The 26,318-nt window shown below is 60.2% G+C and overlaps 3 protein-coding genes across 7 annotated transcripts in view; 1 reads left to right on the forward strand and 2 right to left on the reverse strand.

Annotated features, from left to right (window-relative positions):
• The first annotated feature begins 128 nt into the window (after nt 1-128).
• On the forward strand, nt 129-4,526 carry ERCC6L (ERCC excision repair 6 like, spindle assembly checkpoint helicase). The gene is made up of 2 exons (XM_053955453.1): nt 129-273; nt 433-4,526. Exons 1-2 carry the CDS (start codon nt 194-196, stop codon nt 4,250-4,252), a joined length of 3,900 nt encoding a protein of 1,299 aa, XP_053811428.1. The 5' UTR covers nt 129-193; the 3' UTR covers nt 4,253-4,526.
• A 2,312-nt stretch (nt 4,527-6,838) lies between these two features.
• On the reverse strand, nt 6,839-8,026 carry PIN4 (peptidylprolyl cis/trans isomerase, NIMA-interacting 4). Of its 2 annotated transcripts, XM_053955745.1 has the most exons (4): nt 7,643-7,750; nt 7,381-7,448; nt 7,146-7,265; nt 6,839-7,014 (listed from the first exon to the last, which is right to left on the reverse strand). In XM_053955745.1, the coding sequence occupies exons 1-4, from the start codon at nt 7,692-7,694 to the stop codon at nt 6,856-6,858; spliced, it is 399 nt and encodes a 132-aa protein (XP_053811720.1). In that variant the 5' UTR covers nt 7,695-7,750; the 3' UTR covers nt 6,839-6,855. The 2 variants fall into 2 exon arrangements, with proteins under 2 accessions (XP_053811720.1, XP_053811719.1); XM_053955744.1 differs by lacking the exon at nt 7,381-7,448 and having other exon boundaries at nt 7,643-8,026.
• A 424-nt stretch (nt 8,027-8,450) lies between these two features.
• Nucleotides 8,451-26,318, reverse strand: part of NHSL2 (NHS like 2) — a 28,601-nt gene continuing 10,733 nt past the window's right edge. The window contains exons 1-8 of one of the 4 annotated variants that reach the window (XM_053955928.1): nt 26,000-26,088; nt 17,137-17,289; nt 16,169-16,305; nt 15,882-16,086; nt 14,864-14,995; nt 11,588-13,786; nt 11,361-11,493; nt 8,451-11,039 (exon numbers count right to left, since the gene is read on the reverse strand). In XM_053955928.1, the coding sequence (XP_053811903.1) occupies nt 10,727-11,039; nt 11,361-11,493; nt 11,588-13,786; nt 14,864-14,995; nt 15,882-16,086; nt 16,169-16,305; nt 17,137-17,289; nt 26,000-26,063 (3,336 nt within the window). In that variant the 5' untranslated portion in view covers nt 26,064-26,088 and the 3' untranslated portion in view covers nt 8,451-10,726. Of the gene's footprint in view, nt 11,040-11,360; nt 11,494-11,587; nt 13,787-14,863; nt 14,996-15,881; nt 16,087-16,168; nt 16,306-17,136; nt 17,290-25,999; nt 26,089-26,318 lie in introns of those variants that run through there. The other 3 variants (XM_053955926.1, XM_053955925.1, XM_053955927.1) reach the window with 3 other exon arrangements.

Consider the following 26,318-nt stretch of genomic DNA (forward strand, 5'->3'; position numbering starts at 1 on the left):
GGAAAGGGACCGGCCGGGACTGGTGCTCATCCCGGTGTTGCCCCGACTAGGGAGGAGGTGCGGGCAGCGCTCGACCCCGCCCCTTTGCTCCCGCCCCCGGCGTTGATTGGCTGCGGGCGCTGCTGATTTACATGTGGCGCGGTGCAGGCCGGGAAGGGCCGGGTTTGAAGCGCAGGGCGGCAGCGTTGGCGCCATGGCCGCTCTTGGGCCGGGAGAGGCGGCGGCGGCGGCAGCAGCAGAAGAAGAAGAAGAAGAAGAGGACCGTTACCGGGGGTGAGCGGGGACGGGACTAGAGCGGCCGGGCGGCCGCGGCTGGGCTGGGCTGGGCTGGGCCGGGCCGGGCCGGGCCGGGGGTGGCGGTGGCGGTGGCGGGCCGGCACTCCTGGGTGTAGCCCGGGCCTGGCCACCCACTGCTCACGGTGACTCCCACAGGCTCGTGGCCAGCGCGAAGGCGGCGGCGGCCAACGGGGACCTGGAAGAGGCTCTGCGGCTGTTCCGGTTGGCGGCTGCCATCCGCCCCAGCGAGAAGCTGCGGAACCGCATGCAGCGTGTGCAGGAGGCACTGGCGGCGGCCGAGCAGCAGCAGGAGGAGGAGGAGGATGAGGGCTTCGTGGACGTGTGCGGCAGCGGCCTCCTGATCTACGGGGAGATGCACAGGAAGCTGTTCCAACACCAGCGGGAAGGTGTTGCATTCCTGTACCGCCTGCACCAGGAGGGCAAGCCTGGTGGCATCCTGGCAGATGACATGGGCCTGGGCAAGACCATCCAGGTGATCGCCTTCCTCTCGGGTATGTTCGATGCTGAGCTCGTCCAGCATGTCCTGCTCATCATGCCCACCACCCTGGTCAGCAGCTGGCTGGCTGAGTTCGCTCGCTGGACCCCCGGCCTACGCGTTAAGGAGTTCCATGGCACCAGCAAGACAGAGCGCACCAGGAACTTGGAGAGGGTCCAGAGGAAGAATGGCATCATCATCACAAGCTACCAGATGCTCATTAACAATTGGAAGCAGCTGGCCAGCCACCATGAGCAGGAGTTTGTGTGGGACTACATAATTCTCGATGAAGCACATAAGATCAAGTGCCCGTCAAACAAGACAACCAAGTGTGTGTATGCAATCCCGGCCCGGTACCGCATCCTGCTTACAGGCACCCCTGTGCAGAACAACCTGCGGGAAATGTGGTCCTTGTTTGACTTTGCCTGTCAAGGCTCCCTCCTGGGAACTGCCAAAACTTTTAAAATGGAATATGAGAATCCCATTACCAGGGCAAGGGAGAAGGATGCAACTCAAGGTGAGAAAGCACTGGGGCTAAAGATATCAGAGAATCTCATGTCAATTATAAAGCCCTATTTCCTCAGAAGGACCAAGGAAGACATCAAAAGCTATCATGCTGATAAAGCTGATGCTCCTCTTCCTGAGGATCCAAGTGAGAACAAGGCTCCTGTGATGCCATCTCTCACTAGGAAAAATGACTTTGTTGTGTGGGTGTACCTGGCACCGGTGCAGGAAGAAATCTACAGGAACTTTCTCTGCCTGGATCATGTGAAGGAAGTACTGATGACGAACCGATCGCCTTTGGCTGAGCTGACAATCCTGAAGAAACTCTGTGACCACCCCAGGCTTCTGTCTGCGAGAGCTTGTGTCCAGCTGGGCTTGGAAGAGGAGGTGGACTCTGAACAGGATTACAGGATGGAAGCAGGTATGTTTTCAGGCATGAACAAAATAGATCATCTCTCTGATGAGACTGTGATCCAGGAGTCTGGGAAGATGCAGTTCCTTGTGGGACTGCTGGAACGCCTGAGAGAAGAGGGACACCGAACCCTGGTGTTCTCACAGTCGAGGAAGATGCTGGATATCATAGAGCTCGTCCTGTCTCACCGACAATTCCAGATCCTGCGCATTGACGGCACAGTGACCCACCTGACAGAGCGGGAGAGGCGCATCAACGCCTTCCAGAGCAACACCAACTACTCTGTCTTCCTGCTCACCACGCAGGTTGGGGGTGTTGGCATAACCTTGACGGCAGCCAGCCGAGTGGTGATCTTTGATCCCAGCTGGAATCCAGCAACCGATGCTCAGGCTGTGGACAGAGCTTACAGAATTGGGCAAAAAGAGAACGTAGTGATTTACAGACTGATCACCTGTGGCACCGTGGAAGAGAAGATATACAGGCGGCAGGTATTCAAGGACTCGTTAATCAGACAGACCACCGGTGACAAAAAGAACCCGTTCCGTTATTTCTCCAAACAGGAACTAAGGGAGCTCTTCACGTTGGAAGATACTCGGACATCTGCAACTCAGATCCAGCTGCAGTCCCTGCACGCCATGCAAAGGAAGTCTGACCTGCAGCTGGATGAGCATCTTGCTTACTTGCATTCCCTGGCAATGTTCGGCATTTCTGACCATGACCTGATCTACACAAGGGAGATGGCTCATGAGGAGCAGGTGGAGAGTGAGGAAGCCCATCAGTACATCCAGCGGAGGGTACAGAAAGCCCATGAGCTGGTCCAGCTGGAGTCCCAGCTCAGAGATCAGAGGATGGAGGGGATCAGAAATGCTTGTGAAGAGACATGGCAAAGACCATCGGGATCACTTTCTAGGCCAAAGAAGTTGTCTCCAGGGTTGAACAACAAAAATCACTTTGTTTCACCACCAGTAGCTGATGCACATGAAAAAGACAAAGTTATTGATCTTACAGAGGATGAAGAGGCTCAGATGCTTGATGTCAGCTCCAGAATGACAGCTCTGACTGTTGGTGACTTGGATGAAGAGCAACTGGCACAAGGTGTGTCCAGTATGGAGACAGGAGTGCTCAATACTAGCAAGACAGCAGAACAATCTGAACAAGAACAAGCAGAACAAGAATATGAGCAAAATCCTGAATCTAGCATTACACCATCATCCCCTGCACTCGAGAAAGAGAGTCAGAGCCTCCAAGAGAAACAGCATTCACAGGTACATTCAGACAGCTTGGCCAAGACAAGGAATGACCTGTCTTGGCATTGTCACAATCCCTCTGGGTCTGGCATGGCTGATGATCCCAGAAGTGAGGCAGAATTGTCAGTTCAGGTATGTGACCCACACACTGCCCTCGGGACAGAGCAGAACAATGTTTCTGAGCCAGCTTCTGCTTCTGCAGTGCTGAGTTTATCAAATGCTACACCAGAAATCAATGCTGTGCTCTGCAAGTCTCACGTGTTAGAAGACAACTTGGAGGGTACATCTGCTCCTTCTTTCCAGGATCAAGTTGACTTCAATCTGGTTTTGGAAGAGTCTGATGAGGAATGGCAAGATGCCTCAAATAGAGGAGGATCAGTGCAACACCCTGAGAAGGAGAGCTTACAACTCCAGGCAGAAAGCTTGTGTGAATCTCCAGACAAAGAATCTCCAAACAAAACTTGGCCAAGTGAGACCAGTAGCCATGGCAAACCCTGTCCCACAGCTGAAGAGGAGCCAAATGCCTCCCTGCAAGGGAGTAAATCATTGGAGGAAAGCAGTGGTCTCTTTACTTTTGGTAGGAAGAAACGCTTAAACAGAATTTCTTCAGATAGTGAGAGTGAAGAGCAGCCTGAACAAGTGCCCTCCTCTCCCTTGGACAGCACTCGGCATGGACTTCTGGAAGGAATTAGCGCTTCCACCCCTAAATATGACACAACAAGAGCTAGAGCCATCTTTTCTCCCCAACTAAATAACAGTGGAAACAGGTCTAATGCTTCCAGGCGCTCGTTCATCAGCAGGTTGGTAGATGAGGTGGAGGATATGGGGGAAAGCATGGGAACCACTGATGAAGAAGAAGATGATGATGATGATGATGGTGATGAGAAGCAAGATGGGCTTGTGGAAGATGAAGCTGAGGAGTGCACTGGGGAATCTGCTAAACCTGAAGAAGAACCTAGTGGAGAAACACTTGATACAAGTGAAGAGTCTTCCCACACAGACAGTGTGGAATCTGAGCAGTCTGAGGCAGAGGAGATGGAATCATCTCAGGAGGAATCCACAGGTGACACTGAGCTCCAGTCAGGCGAGCAGATTGACTACTTTACCCAGGAAAGCAGCTCTGAAAAGGGCATTGAGCAGAGTTCCTCTCCTGCTGCAGATTATGACACTTTGGTACAGAGTGGGAAGAAACTTCAGAATGATGGAAAACTCCAGGAGGCTTTGGACTGCTTCCTGCAAGCTCTTGACATAAAAAATGGAGATCCTGAAGTTATGCTGCTGACTCTGAACTTGTACCGACAGCTGGCCCAGAAGTGACGTGTATGTGGCTCTGTGAAGACTGTCTGGCTGTTCCTTGTTACTGTGTGTCTGCACCACAGCCCTGGGATCCCTGAGCCAGCTCCGGGTTGGTGCCTGCCCTATATTCATGGGACTGAGCAAATTCAGCACTTCCTGCTTGAGGAAACAGCCCAAACATCCAGGTGTTGGATACTGGGGAGGGAATGTCACAGTGGAGTCAACTCACAAAGGTGAAAATGGTTCACGTTCCTGTCTGATTATTCAATAAATGAATGGTATTGTTGATGTCTAAGACCCTCTCCAGGCTGGCAGCCCTGGATTCACCTTTCTACCCTCCAGGTTTTGCTGCTCCTCTCCCCCGAGCAGATGGGGACAGTACAGCCCCATGGCCGCTGTACAGCCCAGCTCTGTGGTGCTTTGGTTATTCCCTCCTTTTGGGTTTAAAAGAAGCCAATTTGGGTGCCTGAAGGTCACCTGCCATTTGGGTGCCTTACAGATCTTCCAGTTTCAAGCCCTGCCACAAGCAGGGACTCCTTCCACTAAACCAGGTTTCTCCAAGCCTGGCCTTGAAACACTTCCATGGATGGGACAGCCACAGCTTCACTGGGCAACCTGTGCAAGTATTTTATCACTCTCACAAGAAAGAATTTCTTCCCAATATCCCCTCTAACCCTGCCCTGTCAGCCTGAATCCATTACTCTGTATCCTGTCATTCCAGTTCTAGAGTTCCTCTCTGGCTCCTTTGTAGGCCCCTTCAGATACTGAAATGTGCTATGAAGTGTCCACACAACCTTTCCCAGGTTGAACAGGCTGAAAAACCTCAATTCTCAGCCTTTCTTCACATGGGAGATGTTCCAGTCCTCTTATCAACTTCATGGCCTCTTCTGGACTTGCTCCAACAGTTCCATGTCCTTCTCATGCTGGAGGCCCCAGAACTGTGTGCAGGACTCTAGGTGGGATCTTGGGAATGCAGAGCAGTTGGGGAGAATCCCCTCCCTCACCTGCTGCCCACATTCCTTTGGATGCAGCCCAGGACATAGGGGGTTTCTGGGCTGGGAATGGTCACTGCTGGATCATGGTTTTTCATGAGTTTTTTGTTAACCATCACCCCCAAACCCTTCTCCCAGGGCTGCTCTCAATCCCTTCTCTGGCCCTTCTGCAGCTGTGCCTGAGAATGCCCTGACCCAGGTGTAGAACCTTGTACTTTTCACGTGGTCCCACCTCTCCAGCCTATCCAGGTCCCTCTGGATCCATCCTTCCTTTCCAGTGTGTGACCACACCACACAGCTCAGTGTTGTCAGCAAACTGGCTGAGAGTGCCTCAATCCCACAAACCAGCAGCTCAAAAGCTCCTGGTTCTGGCTTTGAGTGACCCTTCCCTTACCAACACAGCCTCAGTCTGGTGTGCTCGTCACTGGGACTGACTCCTGCCAGTCTCACCTGGTAACAGTGCAGCAGCAGATATGGATGTGTCCTTGTGCCCTGGCATTGCCTTCTGCAGCACAACACCTGGCTGAGCTGTGCAGTTTGGGAGAGGAACTCTTTGAATTCAGAACCACAGCAAACATGGCAAATTCTGCTGGTGCAATTGTGTCAATGTGTTTTTGCCAAAAGAAAGAACAGAGCTCTGGTAGCCTGGAAACAAGTGGTTTATTAACAGAGCACCATTCCATGGGGCAGTGTCTGCTCTGGGAAGCCTGTCTGCCCTCCATTGCAGGCCATTCACTGGCTTCTCTGAGTGTTCCATACTCAGCAAAACCAACGCCCTGAAAAGGGATGGAAGAGAAGGACCTTTTCTTTGATGTTTCCTCCACATCTCTGAGCTCTGTGCAGGGTGCTCACCTGTAAACAAAGCTGGTGCCTGTTGCTGGAGCTCATTTGGGGGCTCTGTGGGCAGGAAGGGGATCATGGCTCTGGGCTGGATTCCTGAGATGGCAGGAATCTTGCTGGGCTGCTTCCTTTGCACTCTCCAGAGCACAAGGAAGTGCAGGAAGTGGCACACAAGCATTTAGTGGCTTTTTTTCTTATTCAAACCTGAATTATCCAGTTTTTTTTCCCCATCTTTGAGTGGGCAAGGTACAGCTGTAGGACGAGATGAGTCTGTGCTCAGGAGAGCTCTTCCTCCCCTGCTGCCCCCTGCTCCCTTCCCTGCCTGGCCTGACCCGACCCAGCTCCAGTGTTACCCACCCGCCACGGAAGGGACCGTCCTGCAGCCCTGAAGCACAAACTGCACCATGGGAGCTGTCTGCATCCTCCTGATAAGGATGGAGATGGAGACCAAGCCCTGAGGCCCCCTCTGTCCCCTTCTGCATTATTTCTGTTTGCAGATAAAAACCTGGACACCTCATTCCACTGACAGGCCATTATCTCCACAGATAATGTGGAAAAGCAAGAGGCTGGCCAGCCAGGCAACAGAGACTTCAACTTCTGTAAGAGGCTCTTGTTCCACCCCTCCCAGGGACATTTTACCTCTCCAGGCAGGGCCCTGCTCTGCTAGCACAGTGGCAGGGACAGCTAGCTGCCTCCAGGCACGTTGCTGGTTGTGCCCAACTTGCTCCAAGGTCAAGGTGTCTGGGACTCAGGATTCAAGCAGTCAACAAGGTCATCGTGGTCATTCACATTTTATTTTCTGCCTTCCACCATGATAATGTGGTATCCAAACTTGGTCTTGACGGGAGGGTCCGTGTACACGGGTTTGTCCATGCTGCTCACAGGCAGGGCAAATGCTACCTCCTGGAATGGTCCCACCATGGAGCCTCTGGTCATCCAGCCCAGGTCCCCCTGCAGCAAGGGACCGTCAGGGTTAAGCTCTGAGACTCAGAGCAGGGAGGGTGGGTGATGAGGTCGTGGGCCAGGCTCCCGCAGCCGCTGCCCGGCCCCACTGCCCGGTCCCGGGTGCAGCACTCACTCACCCCTTGCCTGGCCTTGTCCTCGCTGTACTGTGCCGCCACCTCGCTAAAGCGCTGTCCTGACTTCAGCTTCTCCATGGCCTCCATGGCCCGGACGTGCTTCTCGCACAGGATGTGCCGAACCTAGAGGGGCGGGCAACGGGGCTGTGGCGAGCGGGGCCGGCGGGCGGGACGAGCCGGCAGGTGCTGGGGCGGAGAACCCGCACCCCGCGGGGTCCCCGACGCCTCCCGCGCTCACCTTCACGGCGCTGCCGCCTCCCTTCGGGCCCTGTGCTTTGCCTTCGCTGCCGCCGCCGCCGTCGCCGCCTGTGAACCGAGCACCCTGACACCGGCCCAGTCCCCGCCGACCCTGCCGGGCTCTGAGACCGGCTCGGCCCCCACCGCCCCCGGGCCCCTTCCCGGCCGGTCACGGTGCCGTCCCCGAGCCCACTCCCGGCCGGTCACGGTGCCGTCCCTGAGCCCCCTCCCGGCCGGTCCCGGTGCCGCCCAGTCCCGCTCACCCTTCCCGGCTTTGCCGCCGCCTTTTCCGCCGCCTTTCCCTTTGGGCGCCATCTTGCCGCCGTAAGGCCCTCGCGCTGCCTACTCCACGCCGGGTGGGGCCGCCCCTGCCCCGCCCCGAGGTTCCCCGGCTGCCCGCGCTGTGCCGGCACGGAGCTGCCGCGCGGGGCTGGGCCGCGGGACACGGGGCTTATGAACACGGGGCCGATGGACACAGGGCTGATGGACACGGGGCCGATGGACGCGGGGCCGCGGGACACGGGGTTGTGCCCACCCGGACGGGGCTGGAGCCACCCGGCACACAAGGCTGTGTTCGGCATCCACGGCCGTACCCAGCGCCCGCCCAGGGCTGTCGCCAGCACTCAGGGCTGTCGCCCTCATCCATCCCACCGGTCCCAGGATTCCAATCCCAGTCCACTCTTCCCCACTTCCAGTCCTGCCCCCGGCCTGTACCCGGGGCCCAGGGCTGTCCGCAGCTCTCCCCAGCACGGGGCTGACCCCAGCAGTCCCGCCGGCTGTTCTGTCCCTCTCATCCATCCCACCTGCTCCCGGGACGTCAAGTCCATCCGCAGCCCCTCACACCATGCCCGGCCCCTGCTCCGGCCTGTCCGCAGTGCCCAGCCTGGGCTGTCCCTGACACCTCACGGTGTCCCTGTCCCCCCGCCCCAGAGCCACTGGGGGCAGTGCGCGGCAGACACTGTGAAAGGCCGCAGCTAAGGGGGCTGGTTCCCCTCGAGTAACCCAGGGGTGTCAGGGGCTGCCCACTTCCCCAGCCCCGGTGCCTCGGCAGCCCAAAGAAGCACAGGCACAGGCGGGCAGCAGGGAGCACTTTACCAAGCTGGCGAGATAAAAAGTACAACATTCCGTAGTTGGCACCTTGGCGGCCCCCACCCCGGGGCAGGGCTGTCCTGCCAGCTGGACTCTTCCCGGGAACCCACTGCCTTCCCAGCGGAATAGCCGCAGCCACAGGGAGCAGGGAGCAGGGAGTGAGTGGCCAAAGACGAGCACTCAGCCATGAAGAGCCCCAGGAAGAGCATGTTCCTTCGGCTAGGGAAATTAGGATCTCCATCCCATGGCCAATCTCCATCACACAGCTGATCTCCATCCCATGGCAAATCTCTGTCCCACAGTTGACCTCTGGCCCACTTGGATATTTTACCCCAGCAGCACTGGCCACTCCAGCTGCCAGTGGTGCTGGGGGTGTTGCAGGAAGGTCCCTGCCCTGTGCTTGTCCCCAGCCCACTTTGCCGACTCTGTCCCTGTTTTCCTGAGCAGTCATGTGCAAAATGTACCTGTCCCCAGAGCTTCCCAAGCTGTGCCCTGGCCCCATCCCGTGCCAGCATCCTGCCACTGGCTGGGGCCATGGGATGGGGGTGAAATGTGGACATTCATTAGAGCTTTTTTTGTGGTTTTTTTTTTTTTTTTCCTGAGTTTCTCAGCCTGGCTCTTAATTACAGGCTTAAATCTGCAGCTCTGGGAGAGGAAAGAGAGAGATGGGCGAGTACCAGGAGGGAGGAGAGGGGAACCAGCTGGAGCCTCGGTGGGATCAGATCCAGGGTGGTGGCAAGGATGGGGAAGTGTTTGCCTGGGCTGTGTTCCCCAGGGATGCAGAGCTCCTGGTGGGGCAGAGACCCTCCAGAGCAGCCCAGGCCCCTCGGAGGGGCAGCTGAAGCACTGCTGTGGTGCCCTGCTGCTGCCTGGACCCACTGTACCGCTCCCCGCCAGCACAGGAGGGCTGGAGTTTGTGGAAATACATCAGGAAACCAGGCAGAAATTACCCTAAACGCCCTTTTTCCTTGTCAGCTGTGGCTGGCCCTTCCTGTTTCTCTGGGTGTGTGGCCGTGCTCCTGCTTGGAGCTCATGTTTCCTCCCCGCCCTGCCCTGAGCCCCACACCACAGCCTCTGTTACTGGCTGCTGGGCCCCCATGCTGAAGCCAGGCCAGGAAGAGGGAGCTGGGGGTGAGGGGGACAAATCCCATCCAGGGATGTGCAAACCCTCTTCCATAGCCCCGTGCACATGCCCTGATGGCACATGTCCCACTCGGCCTTGCTCGGCTCCCTGGTGGCCAGTGGGCACAGGTGAGTGGTGGGCACCCCTGGGGGGACCCAGGAGTCACCAGGGAGGTGGCTCAGGTGATGTCCATCTGGATTCCAGCCACCATCTGGGTAGCATCTCAGGACCTCCGGTGGCCAGGGCAGCAGGAGAAGTTGTCGCAGGGTCTGTCGTGGCGATGCAGGAGGCAGAGCTGGGGACGAGCTTCCTTCCCATGGCACAGCACCCTCATTGCCCCAGTTGGCAGCTGGGTGCAGGACCCCTGGCGTGGGGGCTGGTAGGGGGTGGGGTGGCTGCCAGACCCCCTGTGCAGTGAGGCCAGGGGGACTGGCAGTGGAGGTGACCCCAGGGTTTGTTTTTGGACTGAGAGCTGAGGAGCTCCAAAATGCAGCATTTTGGGGGCTTTCAAGGGGTGGGGGTTTGGCTTGAGGTGGTGGGCTGGCTGCGGACGCCGGGTGCCGGTTCCCTGTGTGACAGGGAGGATGCTCAGGGCAATGACAGGGAACCTCCTGTGACTCTTCAAAAGCAACCGCAGATCCAGCCGAACCCCTGGCATCTTCCCAAAGTGCATCTGTGTGTCCAGCTGAATTTACCCAGGGGATGTCTGCATGGGAAACTCAAGGTACAATGTCAAAGGGAAGAGAATCAAACATCACCACCACTGTGCATTAGAAAATCTGTTTAAAGTACCACATGCCGAAGGGACCGAAGAGTCTCAAGCTGCTTTGCTGTGGGCACGGGGCAACACCAGGGGCTGTGATCCTCTTCTGCATCCTGGGCAGGTGCCTTCAATCCTAGGAGCTGGCTCAGCCAGGGCCAGTTCCAGCCACTTCCCGCATGGGAAGGGCCCAGAGTCATGAGAGCTTGGGCTCCAGCCACTGCCTCTCTGCCAGCAGCTCTCCAAGTAAGGAATAAAAGCAGAAGAACCCCCCCAGCAGGATACAGGGGCTCCCCAGCAGCCAGGACAGCCCATTGCAGTAGCGCTCCCTCTGCAGCCATTGCCACCCCTCCGGCTGGAGGGGCCCCTGTGTGGTCAGGGCTGGCTTTTGGGGCTGTTTGCACTGTCCAGCTCAGGGGCAAACTCTGTGATGACCCTCCGGGCCAGCGGGTTCGTGGTCTTGAGCAGTTCGGCAGCAGATGGCCGAGTACCGGGGCTTGTTTTGCTGCTCTTCTTCTGGAGCAGGGCTTTAAAATCCTCATTCCTGCTGGAAGACTTCCCACTGTTGCCTGCTGCTGCCAGAGACTCGCCAGTTGGGGAGCCTGAAGTCTTTACAGGTGAGTGGGAGGTGGGTCGGCTGCTGAAGGTGTCACCAGGCTCTTTTCGTCCCAAGACCTTCCTCTTTGACCTAGGCACCAAAGAGACATGGGTTGGAGCAGTCTGGGGCTGTGGTGAGGTCCCAGAGCGAGGGGCATGGTAGTCCCCAGCCTGCTTTGCTGGGGGAAGGTGACAACATGAGCATGGCAGGTGGTGTTCCTGGCCAGTAGGACTAATCTGGACCCTCCCTGCTGGTTGCACTCTGCTCAAGGTAGCAGCAACTGGGCTGTCCCCAAGGATGAACATTGGCCCCAGTATGGAAAATGGAGGTGTCATGGTGGAGGGACACTACACCCAGAGTTGTGACAGTGGGTGCAGGGGCTGTCCCCTCCAGTGCATGCACCAGCCTTACCTGTGGATCACTGTGAAGAGATCCTCCGTAGTGCGGGACGTTGTGAACACCTCATCATCCTCCTCCACGATGGACTCGGCCGTCTTGTCGCTGGCAAAGCTCTTCTCCTCCGTGCCGGCTTCTGCTGAGCTGCCTGTGGGCAGGGAGAATACAGCAGTTCCCCCTGTGCAGCATGGGGAACCCCTGTCCCTGGGGTGATCCCACCACAGGGGTGGAGCGACCCTCACCTTGCTCTGAGGCAGGTTCGCTGGCAGGCTCACTGGCAGACGTGCCCACAGCCTTGGGGGTTGGTGGATCCTCAGCGTCAGGGTCGCAGCAGGTGGGGTCAGTGTCCAGGGTGATGATGGGGCTGGGGGTGGGTGGCAGGTCCCCCACACCAGCTCCCAACTGTGCTGGGGCTGGGATGAGCGGCAGGTACAGCACACTGGGCTTTTTGGGCACTGGTGGGGGCACCTTGGCCTTCCTCCGCTCCCCCTCGGCACCGCTCCGCTCTGGCCGCAGCTCATCCAGGCTGCCCTGCGAGAGCCGCCGGGGCCCCGCTGGGGTCAGAGACAAATGGGGCTCCCCCAGACCCCTCCTCAGCTCCCCTCTCCGCAGCACCACAAAGGTGTCCTGTGCCAGCCCCTTCTCCTTGGCGGTTGTGCCTGGTGGGGATTTGGGGGACAGGGGACCCTCCTCCCGCAGAACTGGGGGCTTGGGCAGGATGCAGGGGGGGCGCCTGGCCAGTGGTGGCTTCTCTGCCACGGGTGGCTTCACTTTCCTCTCCGGCCCTGGGCAGGGGATGTGCGCTGGCTCCTCTGTGTGCTCTGGGCCATCAACATTGTCCTCTGGCTCTGAGCGGCTGATGGAGCGGAGGCGGACAGAGCGCAGGTCAGACTGCGTCACCACGGGCATGATGGGTGTGATGGGACTGGTCTTCTGGGCCAGCTTGGTGCCAAAGGTGGAGTCAGAGTGGTGCCGGCTGACCTTTGTCTTCCCCTTCAGGGAGATCTTCAGCCCTATGTGGTCGAGGTGGGTGGGTGGAGTCAGTGGGAGGTCGAAAGACAGCCTGCCCTTGGGACTCCTCTCCATGGGGGACGTGGGGGGCAGAGAGGATTTCCTCTCGGGGACCAGTGGCCTCACACGCACCTGGTGCGGGGAGTGCCCGAGGATGGTGGAGGTGGGCACAGTAGGGGTTGGGGTCTCCGACTGACTGGAGTACCCACTGGAGGGGGACATCAGCCCTGTGGGCCTGCCTGGTGAGGAGGTCTTGAGGTCTACCTCAGCAGAGAGCTGAGAGGGCGTTGTGGCCCTGGAGACTGAAGGGGACATGAGGGACTCAGAGCTGCCCCGTGTCTTGGCACACTCAACAGCCGTGGTCCCTGTGGTTGTGCTTGAGCCAGAGAGGGACTGGTAGGGATCACCGTCAGCCCTCCAGTCTGTGAGATGCCACTGGTGGGGGGCAGCTGTGCTGTTGGGCTCCCTGCCTGCACTTCCCTGGGGGTTGGCATGCACCAGCCGGTGACCCTGGAGCTCTGGTGGGATGCACAGGCTCTTGGGCCGCTGGTCCTTGGGCAGTGCCGCACTGAGCCCCTCATCACCATCCTGCCCCTCTTTGATCAGTGAGACGCTGCGTGTGGGTGGCGAGGGCTTCTTCTTGGCCTTCTTCAGGGAGATGCTCTTGGAGCGCTGCCGCCGCTGCCCCTCAGGCTCCAGCCCCAGGGAGATGTTGTCAGTGCTGGTGCTGCCCTCGGAGCTGGCGCTGGGGTAGCCCAGGGCATAGTTGGCACTGCCCCGCCGGGTCTCGGCATATGCGATGTCCACAGAGCAGAGGGACCCCGAGTCAGTGGGCACTGACAGCGACCGCTCCCGGAACCGGCACCCTGCCCGCTCCACCTTCAGCTGCGCTGGCCCTGCCGCTGGCTCCAGCTCCTCTCGGCTTCCTGGCAAGAAATTCCCCTGGGCTCCCTGGATGCACTCGGAGCTAGGGGGGGAAGCAGGCACTGGGCCAGAGAAAAAGCTGGGCCCGTTGCTGCCCATGCGCTCTTCTGTGGCGATGAAGAAGGAGGTGGAGGCGGTGGGTGAACCTGGGCTGGGTGATGGGATGAAGCCGCCTGGCGAGGTGCAGGTGGGCCCCTTGCCTGGGCCAGTGGTGAGGCTGGGGGGGCTCCCATAACCCAGGGGGGTCCAGGGCAGGGAAAAAGGGGTGCCCTGTGTCCCATTGCAGGCACTGGCACAGGGGTTGGCTGCCCCATCCATGGCAGCAGGTGGCTGGCAGCAGCAGGCCCCGAGGTCACTGAAGGTCTTCCTCAGTGGGGCTGAGAGGGGCGGGCGAGGGCTGATCTCCTGGGGCTTCGTCCCTCTGCTCGTGGTCTCAGGCACGAAGCTGCAGGACAGGGACTCACCGATGGGCGCGTGTGTGCTGGATGTGGGGCCGTTGGCGCTGCCTGCATGGAGAGACACAGCCTGGTGAGCGCCTTCCCGTCTCCCTCACAGGGACATGGCCCTGCTCTGCATGCTGTCCCAGCCCCTAGCCAGTCTTGAAGCTGCACCTCTGCCCAGGCATAAAATGTGGATCTGTTGGCTGGAATGTGCCATGGACAAATAAGCAGCCATGGCAGGAGGCTCTACCCATGAGGACATCAGTCCCATGGCAACCAAAGTGTTGCCCTAGTGCTGCTCCATGGTGGGGACACAGATGGGGTTCAGGAGGAGCCAGGTCAGGCATTGCCAGCTGGGACAGGGAGGGACATGGTGGCTTACAGTGCCACCCCAGCACAAGAGCCAGCAGCCCCACTCTGAACACCCCCAGCAGACAGGGATGCTCAAGTAGTGGGCTGAGGTCTGACTGACTCCAAGGAGGAGCCGTGACCATCCTGTTGATGGTCTGACCACTGTCATGGGAAGAAACCTTCCCCCTAGCCCAATGAAAACTGCCTTGGAGCAGCTGGTGCCACGGCTTCTCCCCCTGTCTCTACCTGCTTCTAGATAGAGGCTGGCTCTGATTTCTCTACATCTTCCATAGGGGACAGCAACTCAGAGCTCCTGAACACCACCACAGTGGCTGGTGTTCCCAAGGGTCCAGTGCCAGCCTGGAAGCACTCCAGGCACTCTCACATGGCATGGCCAGCCCGCCAGCCCCAGCAAAGACCTGGCCAGATGTGTGCCTAACAGCCATGGCACCCTGAGACAGGGTCTGCTCATGAGGAAGGTGGGCACAGGGAGCTGTTGGAGCCGAGGCTGGGCGACTCCTGCCTCAGAACCCTGACTCAGGATGAAGGGGCTGTCCCGGATGCCATGCCAGCCTCAGGCCAGCCCAGTGTCACCAGTGAGCCCAGCACCTCAGTGCCTTGGGAGGGGGCAGAGTCAGTGTGGTGCCTGCACCTCCCTGTGGTCCGGGTGTCCCCGGGAGCCCATCTATGCCTGGGCTGGCTGCCAGCCCTGGGATGGCTGTGCCACCATCAGGGCAGCTCTGGGGGTTGCCAGCCCTGCCCGGGTGCTGCCTGCGCGGTTCTTGCCGTCACCTTGGTCTCGCAGGGACAGGTTAGGGAATCCAATAATGGTCCGTCTACGCCGCAGGGTGGACTTTGGGTTCATCGCAGTCTCTGTGTTAAACAGGGAGTGACGAGCACTCGCGTGCCTAGCAAAGTGCTGCCCTGTAGCCAAAACAAACAGCGGTACGCCGCAGTGCTGGGAGCTGCTGCTGGGCCGGGCGCTCGGCCCCCTCCATCACCCGTGTTCTCTGTGTGTCCCCAGCCTGGGATGGTGACATAGGTGGGAGTGTGGGATGCAGGATGATGGTGTGAGCCATGTGGGGTGAGCACGGGGGAGATGGAGGCATGGTGGGAATGCTGCAGAGGGAGGTGAGATGGATGGAAAGCCACAGAGACCAGCCTTGTGCTGTGTGATAGGCACTGGTCTGTGCTGGTGAGGCCAGGTCCCACACCACTGTGGTGAGCCAGACCGGGAATGGGTACATGAGGCATTAAGAGGGAAAGGGACCAGTGTGGCCCTGGCACAGCTATCCATGATGGAGGGAAAGTGAAGAGAAACACCTCTGCCCTTCAGAAGGGGCACCTCACCCAGCCACCAACCCCCGACTCTGACCTGGGCCAGAGCATGGCACCTGTGTCTGCAAGGCCTCGACAGGACCATGCTGCTGGGACCTGCGGCCCCGAGAGGATGAGCAGATGGACAGACAGGGGAGACAGGTGAGGCAGACAGGGTGCACGGTGTGTGGAGACACAGGTGGCAAAAGACCTGGCTGGCTGGGCATTACATCAGGGATGTGAGACCTGCCAGCAGCATGGCCAGTGGACCAGACGCACAAAGCTGCAGATGGCACGAGAGATGGCTGGGAGTGATGGACACCAGCATGACCCTGCTGTCCCCTCTCTGCCCCGGTGCCCACCTAACCCACAGGAACACAGCTCACAGCCACAGCCCCCTCCCACCACTCATCCCCTGCCCCAAATGGCTGCTGGAGCGCATCCCTGCCTGCACCCCGTGTCCCCCCCACCTCGCCATGGGGTGCTGCCCTACCGGAGACATTGATGGGGACAATGTTGGTCTGGATGGAGCCAGGCTGGTGCCACTGCTTCTCCTCCACAGGGGGTAAGGGGAAGGCCCTGGGCCAGGGGGGCTGCTTGTCCGGGCTGGTGGGGAGGCTCAGGGAGGTGTCAGGAGGCCGAGCACTGAGCACAGTGCTGCTGCTGGTCTCCTCTTCAGCCGCTCGCTGGCTCGGGGGCTATGGGGAGAAAGGCATGTCAACCACTAAAGGTGGAACACAAACAGGGACTTGCTGCCCACCCTGCCACCTCAGAACTCACCATAAGCACAAACTCAAGGCGCTTGGCAGGTGGGGGTCGAGGTGATGGTTCAGGGGAGGTGTCGGGGGGCAAGTGACCAGCAGTGCGGAAGGTCTGCCCAGTGACCCTGCTCTCGGTGTACTGCTCCTCATACTCCTCTGCAAGAAAAATGGCACCTGGGACCCTGCTCCTACTGCCAGATCCCGGAGCAGGGGGCATGTGAAGGGATGGTGACTGTCCCCTCTGGCTGTCCCCAGCCTAGCTGGCCATCCCTGCTCAGGACAGGCAGCTCAGAAGGTGAGGAAGGGAGACCCCAAGGAGGGGAACTGAAGAAGTGCAAAGATGCCAGCAGCTTGGCCCACTCCTCCTGGGGTGCAGTCAGGGGATGCGGTGGGTCTCACTGGGAAACAGCCCCACTGGGGACAGCCAGGAACTCAGTGTGTCCCCATCCTGTAATTGTTGGGCTAATTAATGCTGGTGGCTGTGGACTGGCGGAAAGCAGGGCTGCTCAGGCTGACTTAATGAGATTACAAGCTGGGGGGTGGCTGGGCTGCTGATCTCATCTGATGCCTGAGGAGCATCTGAGCCAGGGCCGCGTGACAGCCTGGGCCAGAGATTGGAAGGAAACAAAACCACTGGCCACGTTGATCCAGTTAGACAGATCATGGCAGGTCCCTTAGGCCCTTGTGAGAACTGTGCTGTGGTGGAGCTCGTGGGTGCCCTGGTGGCCCCACTGGCATCAGCGGCCCCAGCAGGCAATCCTGGTCCCAGTTGCTTTGGCACCTGCAGCTGTGACTTGGGAGCAGAGATCGGTGAGGGACTACCAGAGGCTGGGACCCCCAGGACCCAACTCCTGCAGCCTGGTGAGGTCCAAGGAGTGGCTCAGACATGCATGTGGGAGATGAGCTCAGGCTCATGGTGGCCACCTAGCCTGGGCAGCACCCACCCACCACCCTCACCTAGCCCACTCCAGCCCCTCTCCTTTCTACCTTGCAGCAAGCTCTGGAGGTTGAGCTGGGCCTCCTGGTGCAGCTGCTCCATGCCCGGTGGGCGCCCAGCTGCCAGGAAGACGTTCACGGGTTGCTGCCATGGCAGCTTGGTGGGGACGGCTTTCTTGCTCTCGACGTCCAGGTTAGAGGTGGCTGCAGGCAGGGGAGAGTGGGGTCAGAGGCAGGTGGGGGGCAGCTTCCCTGCGGCTGCTGCTGTGGCATAGTATGCTGCCAGCACAATGCTCATCCCACCCCAGCTCTCCAGGAATGCTGGGATGTGGCTGCATCCCACCCTGGCAGGCTGCTGCCTGCTGGGACCAGCCCTCATCGCCACCACTTTGGGGGTTGGACGCTGTCCCTGAGGGCTGCCAAGATAGGAGCTGGCTGAAATTGGGGAAGGAAACCAGCTCTGCCACTCGTGCCTAACCGCGCCCGGGCGCAGGAAACGCTGCACGCTCTGGTGGAGCAACATCTTGGCTGTGGAGGAGCAGAAGTTGCAACTGAAAGGCAGGACCCAGGGACCTGCCGCTTCCATTGCACTGCAGCTTGGGGCTCACATGCCCTGCCCTGGCATGGACACCCCCAAAGCTCTCCAGGGAAGGAAACCTCTGTGAGGATTGCTCAGACCCTCTGAAACACCTTGATGGGTGGAAAAGTCCCTGGGAGCAGGATCAGCAGTGAGCTGGCCCTGTGGGGAGCTGAGCGCTGCTCCCACAAACACGCTTTGCCATGGGAACACTGCAGCCCTGACTGCACTGCTCTGAGTGGATGTGGGTTTTGTACCCAGCATGGATTCAAGGGAGTGCCACCACTGGCACACTGTCTCCAAGGGCATCCATGCCCTGTCAGGCACAGAGTGGGTCTCTGTGAGCCTTACACAGGGATATGGATGACCAAGGTCTCATCCCTGGAGATTTAGGGCTCATCCTCTGCTGAGGAGGTCTTGTCCCCTTCCCCATCAGTTGAGATGCTCCGATTACCAGTGTGTGACAAACACTTCCCCTCTGCCACCTGCAGTGCAGTGCCTGGCCCCAGGAACACACCACTGCCCTGCTGCCAAAGCCTGCTCTGTGCCAGGCCCCAGCTGAGGCAGTGGAAGCAATCCCACATACCTGGAAAGGGGAATGGCCCGAAAACTGGCGAGGGACCCCCAGCACAAGCCACATTTCCCTCTGCCCCCATTGGTCAGGCAGCTGCGGTCCAGCTCATCTGCACTGCATCATGAGCATCCCCCCTGCTGCTCATGGTGCCATCCTGCCCCCAGATGCCCTCCTGCCTACAACACTCCTGTGCCCCTGGGTGCCCTCATGCACACCCTTCCACCAATTGATGGAGCCTGCACAACGCCCAGCACCCCAAAGCAAGGTGCCATGTCCCCACCCTAGTTACTTTTATAATTGGTTTCCATAACAACGATCCTTAACACTGGGTTTTTTCCTTTTTTTTTTTTTTTTTCCATTCCTCCTCCTCTAAATAATTTGACTTGTTTCCATACCAACCAAGAGGTGTTGGGGCGCATGTGTGCATGTGTGTGCCATGCACAGGGCAAGGTTGGGCATCTCCCAAAAAACCTGACCTCCAGTGCCAGGGGCAGAGACCACACCTTCCCCTCTGCAGACTCCAGACCCCACAACCTGCTGTTTTTGGCAAGGTGGGGGATCCAGTGCTGCCGTGTCATTTCTGAGAATAGCCCAACGGTGCACCCCAAATCCTGGCTTGCTGCACCTCCTGCCTAGCTCACGCAGCCCCAGCCTTTGGCCTCAGCACAGCTGATGCTCCTCACCTTTTGCCCATATATCTCCCTGCAGCCACCCCCCACCAAGGGTTCAGGGACATCCTGAGCAGCCCCTGCAGCTTTCCAAGCCCCTGCTGCCATGCCCGGAATACGGGAGCTCACCTCTGCTCCTCGGCCCTGCCGCGCGTCACCCCCGCCACCCACCACGGGCGCCGACCACGTGGGCAAACCACAGCACCAAACCCGGGGCCGCCCTGGGCGCGGCGGAAACGTGGCAGCACCCACGCCCAGCACCCTGCCCCGCCGCGGAGGCAGCTTCGGCCAGAAGGGGAGCACGCAGTGCCGGGGGTCCTCCCCCGTGGAGCTTCCCCCTCTTTGCTGACACATGCTCCTTTGGGACTGTGAGTAACACAGTGAAGTCCTGAGCCGGTGTGGGCTGTGGTGCAGGCACTCCTGGGCCGCTGGCATTGCCGAGGTGCTGGCATCACCAAGGCATAGGCATCGTGGGTTCCATCTCCCCAGCAGGGGAGAAGGGGTGGGGGCAAGAACCGATGAGTCGAGCACTCTCCTGGCACCCAGATGCCCCAAACTTGCACTGCAATGGCAGCACTGTGCCAGAGTGAGCAGCACCCTGAGGCTTTGGCTCCCTGGGAGGAGCCACTCCGAGGGTGTTTCAGGAGCAGTGGCTCTGAGGGTGTTTTGGGAGTAGCATGCCAAGCCCAACACCGCATGGCAGCTCGGTGATGGGGTGTAAGGAGCCGGCAGTCCTGATTCAGTGCCACTGCCACAGTGCTCCCGAGGGACAGGCAGTATTTGGGAGCACACTGATGCAGACTCAGTAGAAGGTTGGGTTCTAAGTGTCCAAGGAAGCCCAGCTGCCACCCCATCTGTGGGCACGGGATGCCCCAGCCAAGCAGGAGTGTCTAGCAGGAGGACACAGTGGCTGGCCAGGATAGTGGAGCTGAGTTGAGCCAATGCCCTTGGCAGTGACCCTCCTACCACGCTTATCAGCGGCAGGCTGAGAGCACAAAATACCTCTGAGGGGCTCCCACCCCGTGGTGAATGTCTACAGGAGATGAAGGCATCCTGGGACAGCAGAGCCAGAGGGACAGCTCCATCCCACCAACCTCAGCAGTCTAGACCTGAGCCTGGCCAGCCTTGCTGATGAGGGAAACTGAGGCATGGCTGGTAGGGGGTTCACCATGCTGCCTGCTGGCACCAGGCCCCCTCCTGGCCCCAGGGCATGCAGAGAGAAGCAGGCAGCATCCCCTACCCTGCCTGCCGATGGACATCTGCCTGGAATGTTCTTGGAGTCAGCACCATCAGCTGCAGCAGATGCTGCAGCCTTGGAGTCCTGCTGAGCATGAGCCAGTGTCCAGGCTTGGGGTGTTGTGGCCATGGTGGGTTCACAAGGACTGAGGCTGAATTCCAGGGAAGTGCGCTTGAAGGGGAGCTGAGCTCTGCTCTCTCCTGCAGGAACGGCATCCCTGCAGGACCCCCAGCCCCTCAGTATCTCCTGAGTCACCCCTGCTCCATGCCAGCATCCCTACTCACCCACAGCCCAGGCATCCCGAATCCACAGGGAGATATTTGACAGAGCCATCAAAGCTGTTTCAATCCAGGCTGAAGCTCCTGTGAAACGATGCCTCTCGCTTGAATTCACTGCCAAACTTCTCCCTCTCAGGCTCGCTCCCCACGTGCAGGAGATGCCGGGGGTGCGTCTGGAGCCGCTCGGACCCTCTCTGCCAGCGTGGAGCACTGTCAGGAATGATGTAACGGCAGCAGCAGGCGATGCGCCATCAGCAGAGCAGCCATGGCAACGGCTATAGGCACAGCGGCAGCTGCCGCCGCCGGTCCGGAGCACTGAGCACGCCAGAGTGAGGGCAGTGAACCTGGGGGCCGAGACCGATGCTGACAGCACCCCGAACCCGCTGGCCGGAGCTGTGTGCCGCAGCGCTGGGACCGTGTGCCACCAGCTTCAAGCGAGTGCTGCGGCCTGCCCTCGATCCTGGACTGCTCGTTGCCGGCGTGTGCGGCTTGGGGACATTCCCGTGCTATGAGCCAAGCGCATGCTGCTCCACGGCGAGCAGAGAGGAAGTGAAAAGAGCACACAGAGGGAGCTGGCAGCAGCCGCAGAAACACCTCCTGTCCCAAGCTCACCCCCTGCTGAACCGGACCTGCCGGACCAGCTCCCTGCGGGATGTGGAGCCGCGTCCATGTGCACGGCAGCCCCAGGGCCCGATGCCCACCCGGGTCTGAATGAAATCCTGAAGTGGCACCCTGCTGACACCCCCAGGCCCAATGCCACAAGGCAGCGGTGCTCACTGAGCAGACCTGCCCTGTGTGCCACTTGCACACTCTGTACCTCGGATGAACCCTCACTGGGAAAGCCAAGAGACTGTGCCCTCTCCAAATCTGACCCTCTCCAGGACACCTCCCACTGTCACATGTCTGGTGGCTCAGCTTCAATCCCCCAGCGAGGCAGGGCCACCTGCACAGGTGTCTGACCTGCTGGTGGTTGAGGCCAGAGGGGCAGGAAGCCTTTCAGGGGTGCCATGCCCAGACCCCAGCTTGGCCATGCCAGGACCCTGGTCCAGCATGTCCCCGTGCTCCCGTGCAGGTGCCCAGCAGGACCACAGGCCCTGAGAAACAACACTGTCTCGACACACTGGATCTGCCAGAGGTTTTCGGCTCTTCCAAGCTCCCTGTCTAACAAGGAATCAGCTGCTTTTTGTACTGATGGGAGAAAAAGGCACTGCAGAAGTTGCTGGCGGCAGGGCGGATTTGGCAGCTCTGGGGGTCTCTCAGCTCATGGGGAGAAGGCTGGATTATGAGAGGTTTCTATGAAAACCACTAGCAGCAAACCAGTCAATAACATCCCTGTCCTTCGGCGGGACTCAGAGCTGCAGTGTGCAAGGATATTCAGTCCCAGCAGTGCGATGGGCCCTCGTCAGGGAGTTTGGGCAGGAGGGGAGGTGTGTGTGCTGCAGGATTTGGCCACTGAGCCTGGCCCAGGAGGAACCCACTGTGCCCTTCGCCCGTGATGTGGGGATGGGAACTGCCCGCAGCTGAGCTGGCAGCAGGGCTTGGCCTGGGACCATACCAGCCAAGGTGGACTCAGGCTGCTCCCTGACAAGGGGCTGAGATCCACAGCTCCCAGGGCCAGAGCAGCAGCACTGGGGCAAGCACTGGAGCCCCAGAGTCTGGCTGGACCCAGATTTCTGCACCAAGCCCTCCACCATGGGCACCATGGGCGCCCAGAGCCCTCTCCCAGCCCTGTGGTGGCTCCCTGGGAGCCTGGCAGCCTCCTCATACTGCAACCCTCACTCTCCCATGCTTCCCAGCAAAACTCCAGCCACAAACCTTTCCTGAGAGCCTCAGGAAGCCTGGCATGGCAACCTGTCAGACCCAGCCAGTCCCAGCAGCAACATCGCTGCATCATGGCCGAAGGAGCCACTGGGCACAGGGTGGCCATAGCTGGCTGCCCACCAGCCTTCCCACAGTGATGTCCCCAGCCTGGCTGGGACTGTTTGGTGGCACATGGAAGCCCAGGCAGTGCTCACCACTCTGCCCAGTGTGGGCTGCCTGTGCCAGAGGCTGCTTCTAGAGGCTGCTTCCAGGAAAGCATGGTTTCCCCTGTGCCCAGCTGGTTTTACACTCCGCAGGGCTGGGACAATGTGAGGAAGTTGCCTGAGAGGGGAATGTGGCCAGAGGCCCTGGGACAAAGGGGCCTGAGACCTGAAATCAGCTACAGCAGGACTGAGAGCAGTGACAACAGTGAGGGTCTCTGTGATGTTTGTGTTGACCCACGGTCCATAGTCCCACGGTCCCATGGTCCTCCCTCCTGCTGTCTGCAGCACGTGGAAGCTGCTGGGAGGGCACAGTACCTCTGGGACAAGAAGGACCTGTCCCTGCACGACTGATGAGTGGTCAGTGGGACACGTGGGCTGGGAGTCTGTCTTTCTCTTGCTTTGTCAGAGCAAGGACACCCCACTAGGCTGGGGTATGGTGGAAGGAATTAAAAGGGACAGGGACACTCTACAGCTCAGGTCAGTCTGGGGAAGTGGCACAAGACTGGTACTGCTGGACAGCGCTGACCCTGGGGGCTATTGCATGGCCTCCAGAGGGTCTGTGCCCAAGAGCTGCCCCCAGCCCAGGGTCCTGCCCTGCAGAGTGAGCAGTGCCTGCAGACCCCACCGCCCCCACTGCCCACCTCAGCCCTGCCCTACTGCCTGTCTTACCTGCCCGGTGCCAGGGTGCCAGGAGCCACTCCACCTTGGCCATGGCTGTGAGGGCGGGGGAAGGCCGCTCGCTCCAGCCACCCAGGAGCTCCTGCCTCAAACCAAGCCGAGAGCACTGAGCTTTCCCTGTCCTCGCTGCCTCCAGCTCCAAGCGGGGAGAGGAAGCGACCAGGAACTGACTGTTTGAGTCAGCGCCACAGCCCATTGTCCTGGCCCGGCCCCTCTTCCTTTCCCGGGGAAGGATGGTGGAGGGACCGTGACTCTGCACAGCCCATCCACATCCACCTGCCCTCAGCCCCAGGAAAGCACATCCCTCTATGTACATCACTGCTGCAGCACCTGGAGAGGGATGCTATAGCCAGGACAGGCTGGACTCCTCGAGCTGGACAGGGTCATGGAACCAAAATATCCCCCAGCTGTGGCTGGAGCACCATCTGAGAGTGGTGGGTGACCTGGGGGGACACAGCACGTGGGGTCTTGTCCTTTCAGCAGAGCATGGCCGTTCCCACATGGAGCAACCACAAGACTCCTTGTGGGGAAACCAGCACCTGGAGCCTGTGGCTGCCCCCAGCCCGGCTGAACCGCTGCCCGCCAGCTCCCCCAGTCCTTACAGCTTACAAAACCAGGGGCCCTTCTGAACGCCCTGGCTCTGACCTGGGAGCTGCCAGAGCGCCCGGAGCTTCATCACACTTCAGCTCCTTCCAAAGTCTGGAGCAAAGGCTCCTCGGGGACCACTTTCCCAGTGCCCCAGGGCTTTGTAAAGCTGAGCTGGCTTCTCCCAGAGGATGGAGGCTCCTGGGAGCCAGGGCTGCAGGAGAGCCAAGAATGCTGCCCCAAGCACAGGCTTAATTCAGGAACATCCCACACCACCAGCGACCCACACCCGCCACAGGGCTGCTCCTTATGGAGCTTCAGCTCCCTCCCCTTGGCAGATAAGCTCCAGCCTGGACCTGCTGCCACCTTTCTGCATGGAAGCCTGTGTGCAACTGCTCAGGAATGCCCCAGGCACTAAGGTCTCAGCAGCCCTGTGAGTATCCAAGTATTTGTTCAAGCTTTACACCCAAGATGAGTTTTGAGCCATGCAATGCCAAATCCCACCCTTCCCTGACCCCAGGAGCCACATGCAGGTCTCTCCAGGGAGACCAGGCACCTGAGGGAGATCTGCTGGAGATCTCCAGGCTGGTGGGGAACTGTGACCTGAGGACAGAGATGAACCAGCTCTGGCCACGGCCTGGTCCCACAATCCCCCTTGGGCCCTTCCCACAGCTCCAAGAATTCCTTTGACAATCCAGAAGTGTGATTAGTTCTCCCTCTGAGTGGCACCAGGTGGAAGAGGCAGGCAGGGAGCAGAGCAGTAGTGGTCTGGGCACTGCTCATCTTCCATGCCTGCAAATGGGAGCCAAGGGCATTGTGCTGGGTAGTAGCTGGCACAGCATCCCTCATCCCCCGTGACCTGCAGGCCTGTGGTCCAGGCACTGCCTCCTGGTAGGGAACAGCATCCCATGATCCCTCTGAGCCCCACTGTCCAACCACTGTCCACTTCCCATGGACCCAAGAGGGGAGCCAAGGATGATGTGATGGATACTGACCAGCCCCATATCTCTCACCCCCTCCGACCCACAGCTCAGCCTCTCTCCTGGCCGCCTCCTGTGCAACCCTGAGTTTTTGTGCCCCATTTCGGTGCTTTGCACCCACTGCTACAACAGCGGTTGCAAAATTAGACAGCGGTTGTGCTGCCACCCTCTCTGCCACTGATTATTAAGCTGTGACAGTCATTTGGGCTGTGACAAGCAGTCCCCATTCTTCTACAGTTTCTAAGCAATCTTCCCAGGTCTCTCCCAGGGCTCAGTTCCCTGCTGCTGCCCACATTGCTGTGTCCCGCTCCCAAGCCAGCAGGCAGGGAAAGGGCAGCAGGAGCTGGAGCCAGCAGAGCCCAGCATGCTGCACTCCGGGACTCCAGGACTCTGATGGGCCTGGCGCCAGGAGTTGTGGCAGACCCCAGCTCGCAGCTCTTCTGGCATTCCCAGGAGCTGGGCTGGAAGAAGAGTTGGAGCATTGGGGAGGGTTGCTGAACTGCCTGGACCAGCTACATGGGGACAAAGGAGTGACTAGACAGGTCCTGCTTGTCTGACCCTGCTTCCTCAGAGGGCACCTGCCCTCACTGCCCACTCCCAGCTCCAAGTGGGTCCTCTGCTCCCTCTGCTCCCCCTCAAAAAGCTCCCTGCAGGGCTGCAGGGCTGTCCGCCTCCCCGAGATTGTTTGTGGTACAGGAGCCCCCAGACACCCACCAGCACTGCGATGTGTGGGAGAAGGGAGCTGGGCTGCGGGGGCTGCACAGGCACTGGGCTCCCTGCCTGGGGGGGCTCAGCTCCGGAGACAGCAACTACAGTCAATGCTCCCCACACCTTGGGGCTGCATCCCTGCCTCCAGGGCTGGCTCCCCACTGCCTGGGCTGCAGCCCCATGCCCAGCACTGGCTTCCCACAGCTCAGGACTGGATTACCATGCCCAGGGCTGGATCCCCCCACCTTGGTGCTGGATCCCCGTGCCCAGGACTGGTTCCCCACTGCATGGGGCTGGCTCCCTGTAACCCGGGGCTGGATCACAGCAGCTCGGACAGCCAGCACCTGTCCCACACGCTGGGGGACCGCGGTGGCCCCACCGCCAGCCCCATCCCGTGCCGTCCCCGTCAGGAGGCCAAGCGTCGGCCGGGGTGACCTCTGCCCGCGTCCTCCAAGCGACCCACCGGGACGGGGGACCGAGAAGTGCCGAGCCCAGCCCGAGCAAGCCCGAGCCGCCCCCTGCCCGCCGCCGCAGCCGGCTGCGGCGGCGGCGCTCCCGGGGGCGGCGGGGGCGCGGGTTCGGTCCCGCCCCGCCCGCGCCGGTACCTGTTGCCGAGGGCATCCTGCCCCGCCGCTGGCTGCGCGGCCCCTTCCGCTGCGCGTTGCCCATCCTCCGCCGCCGCCCGGCCCGGGCTCCGCGCGCCGCCGCCCCCGGGCCGCCCCCCGGCCGCCCCCCGCCGGGCCCGCCGCGCCGCGCGGGGAGGAGCCGCGGGGCCGGGCCGGGCCGGGCCGGGCCGCATCGCTCCGCTCCGCGCCGCTCCGAGCCCGGGCGAGGCGAGCCGAGCCGAGCCGCTCCAGGCGGCACCGGCACCGGCCCCCGCCCCGCCGCCCCCTCGGAGCCGAACGGGCGCCCAATGGCGGCGGC

The sequence above is a fragment of the Vidua chalybeata genome, chromosome 14 (genome assembly GCF_026979565.1).
Source record: "Vidua chalybeata isolate OUT-0048 chromosome 14, bVidCha1 merged haplotype, whole genome shotgun sequence".
Taxonomy (NCBI): Eukaryota; Metazoa; Chordata; class Aves; order Passeriformes; family Viduidae; genus Vidua; species Vidua chalybeata.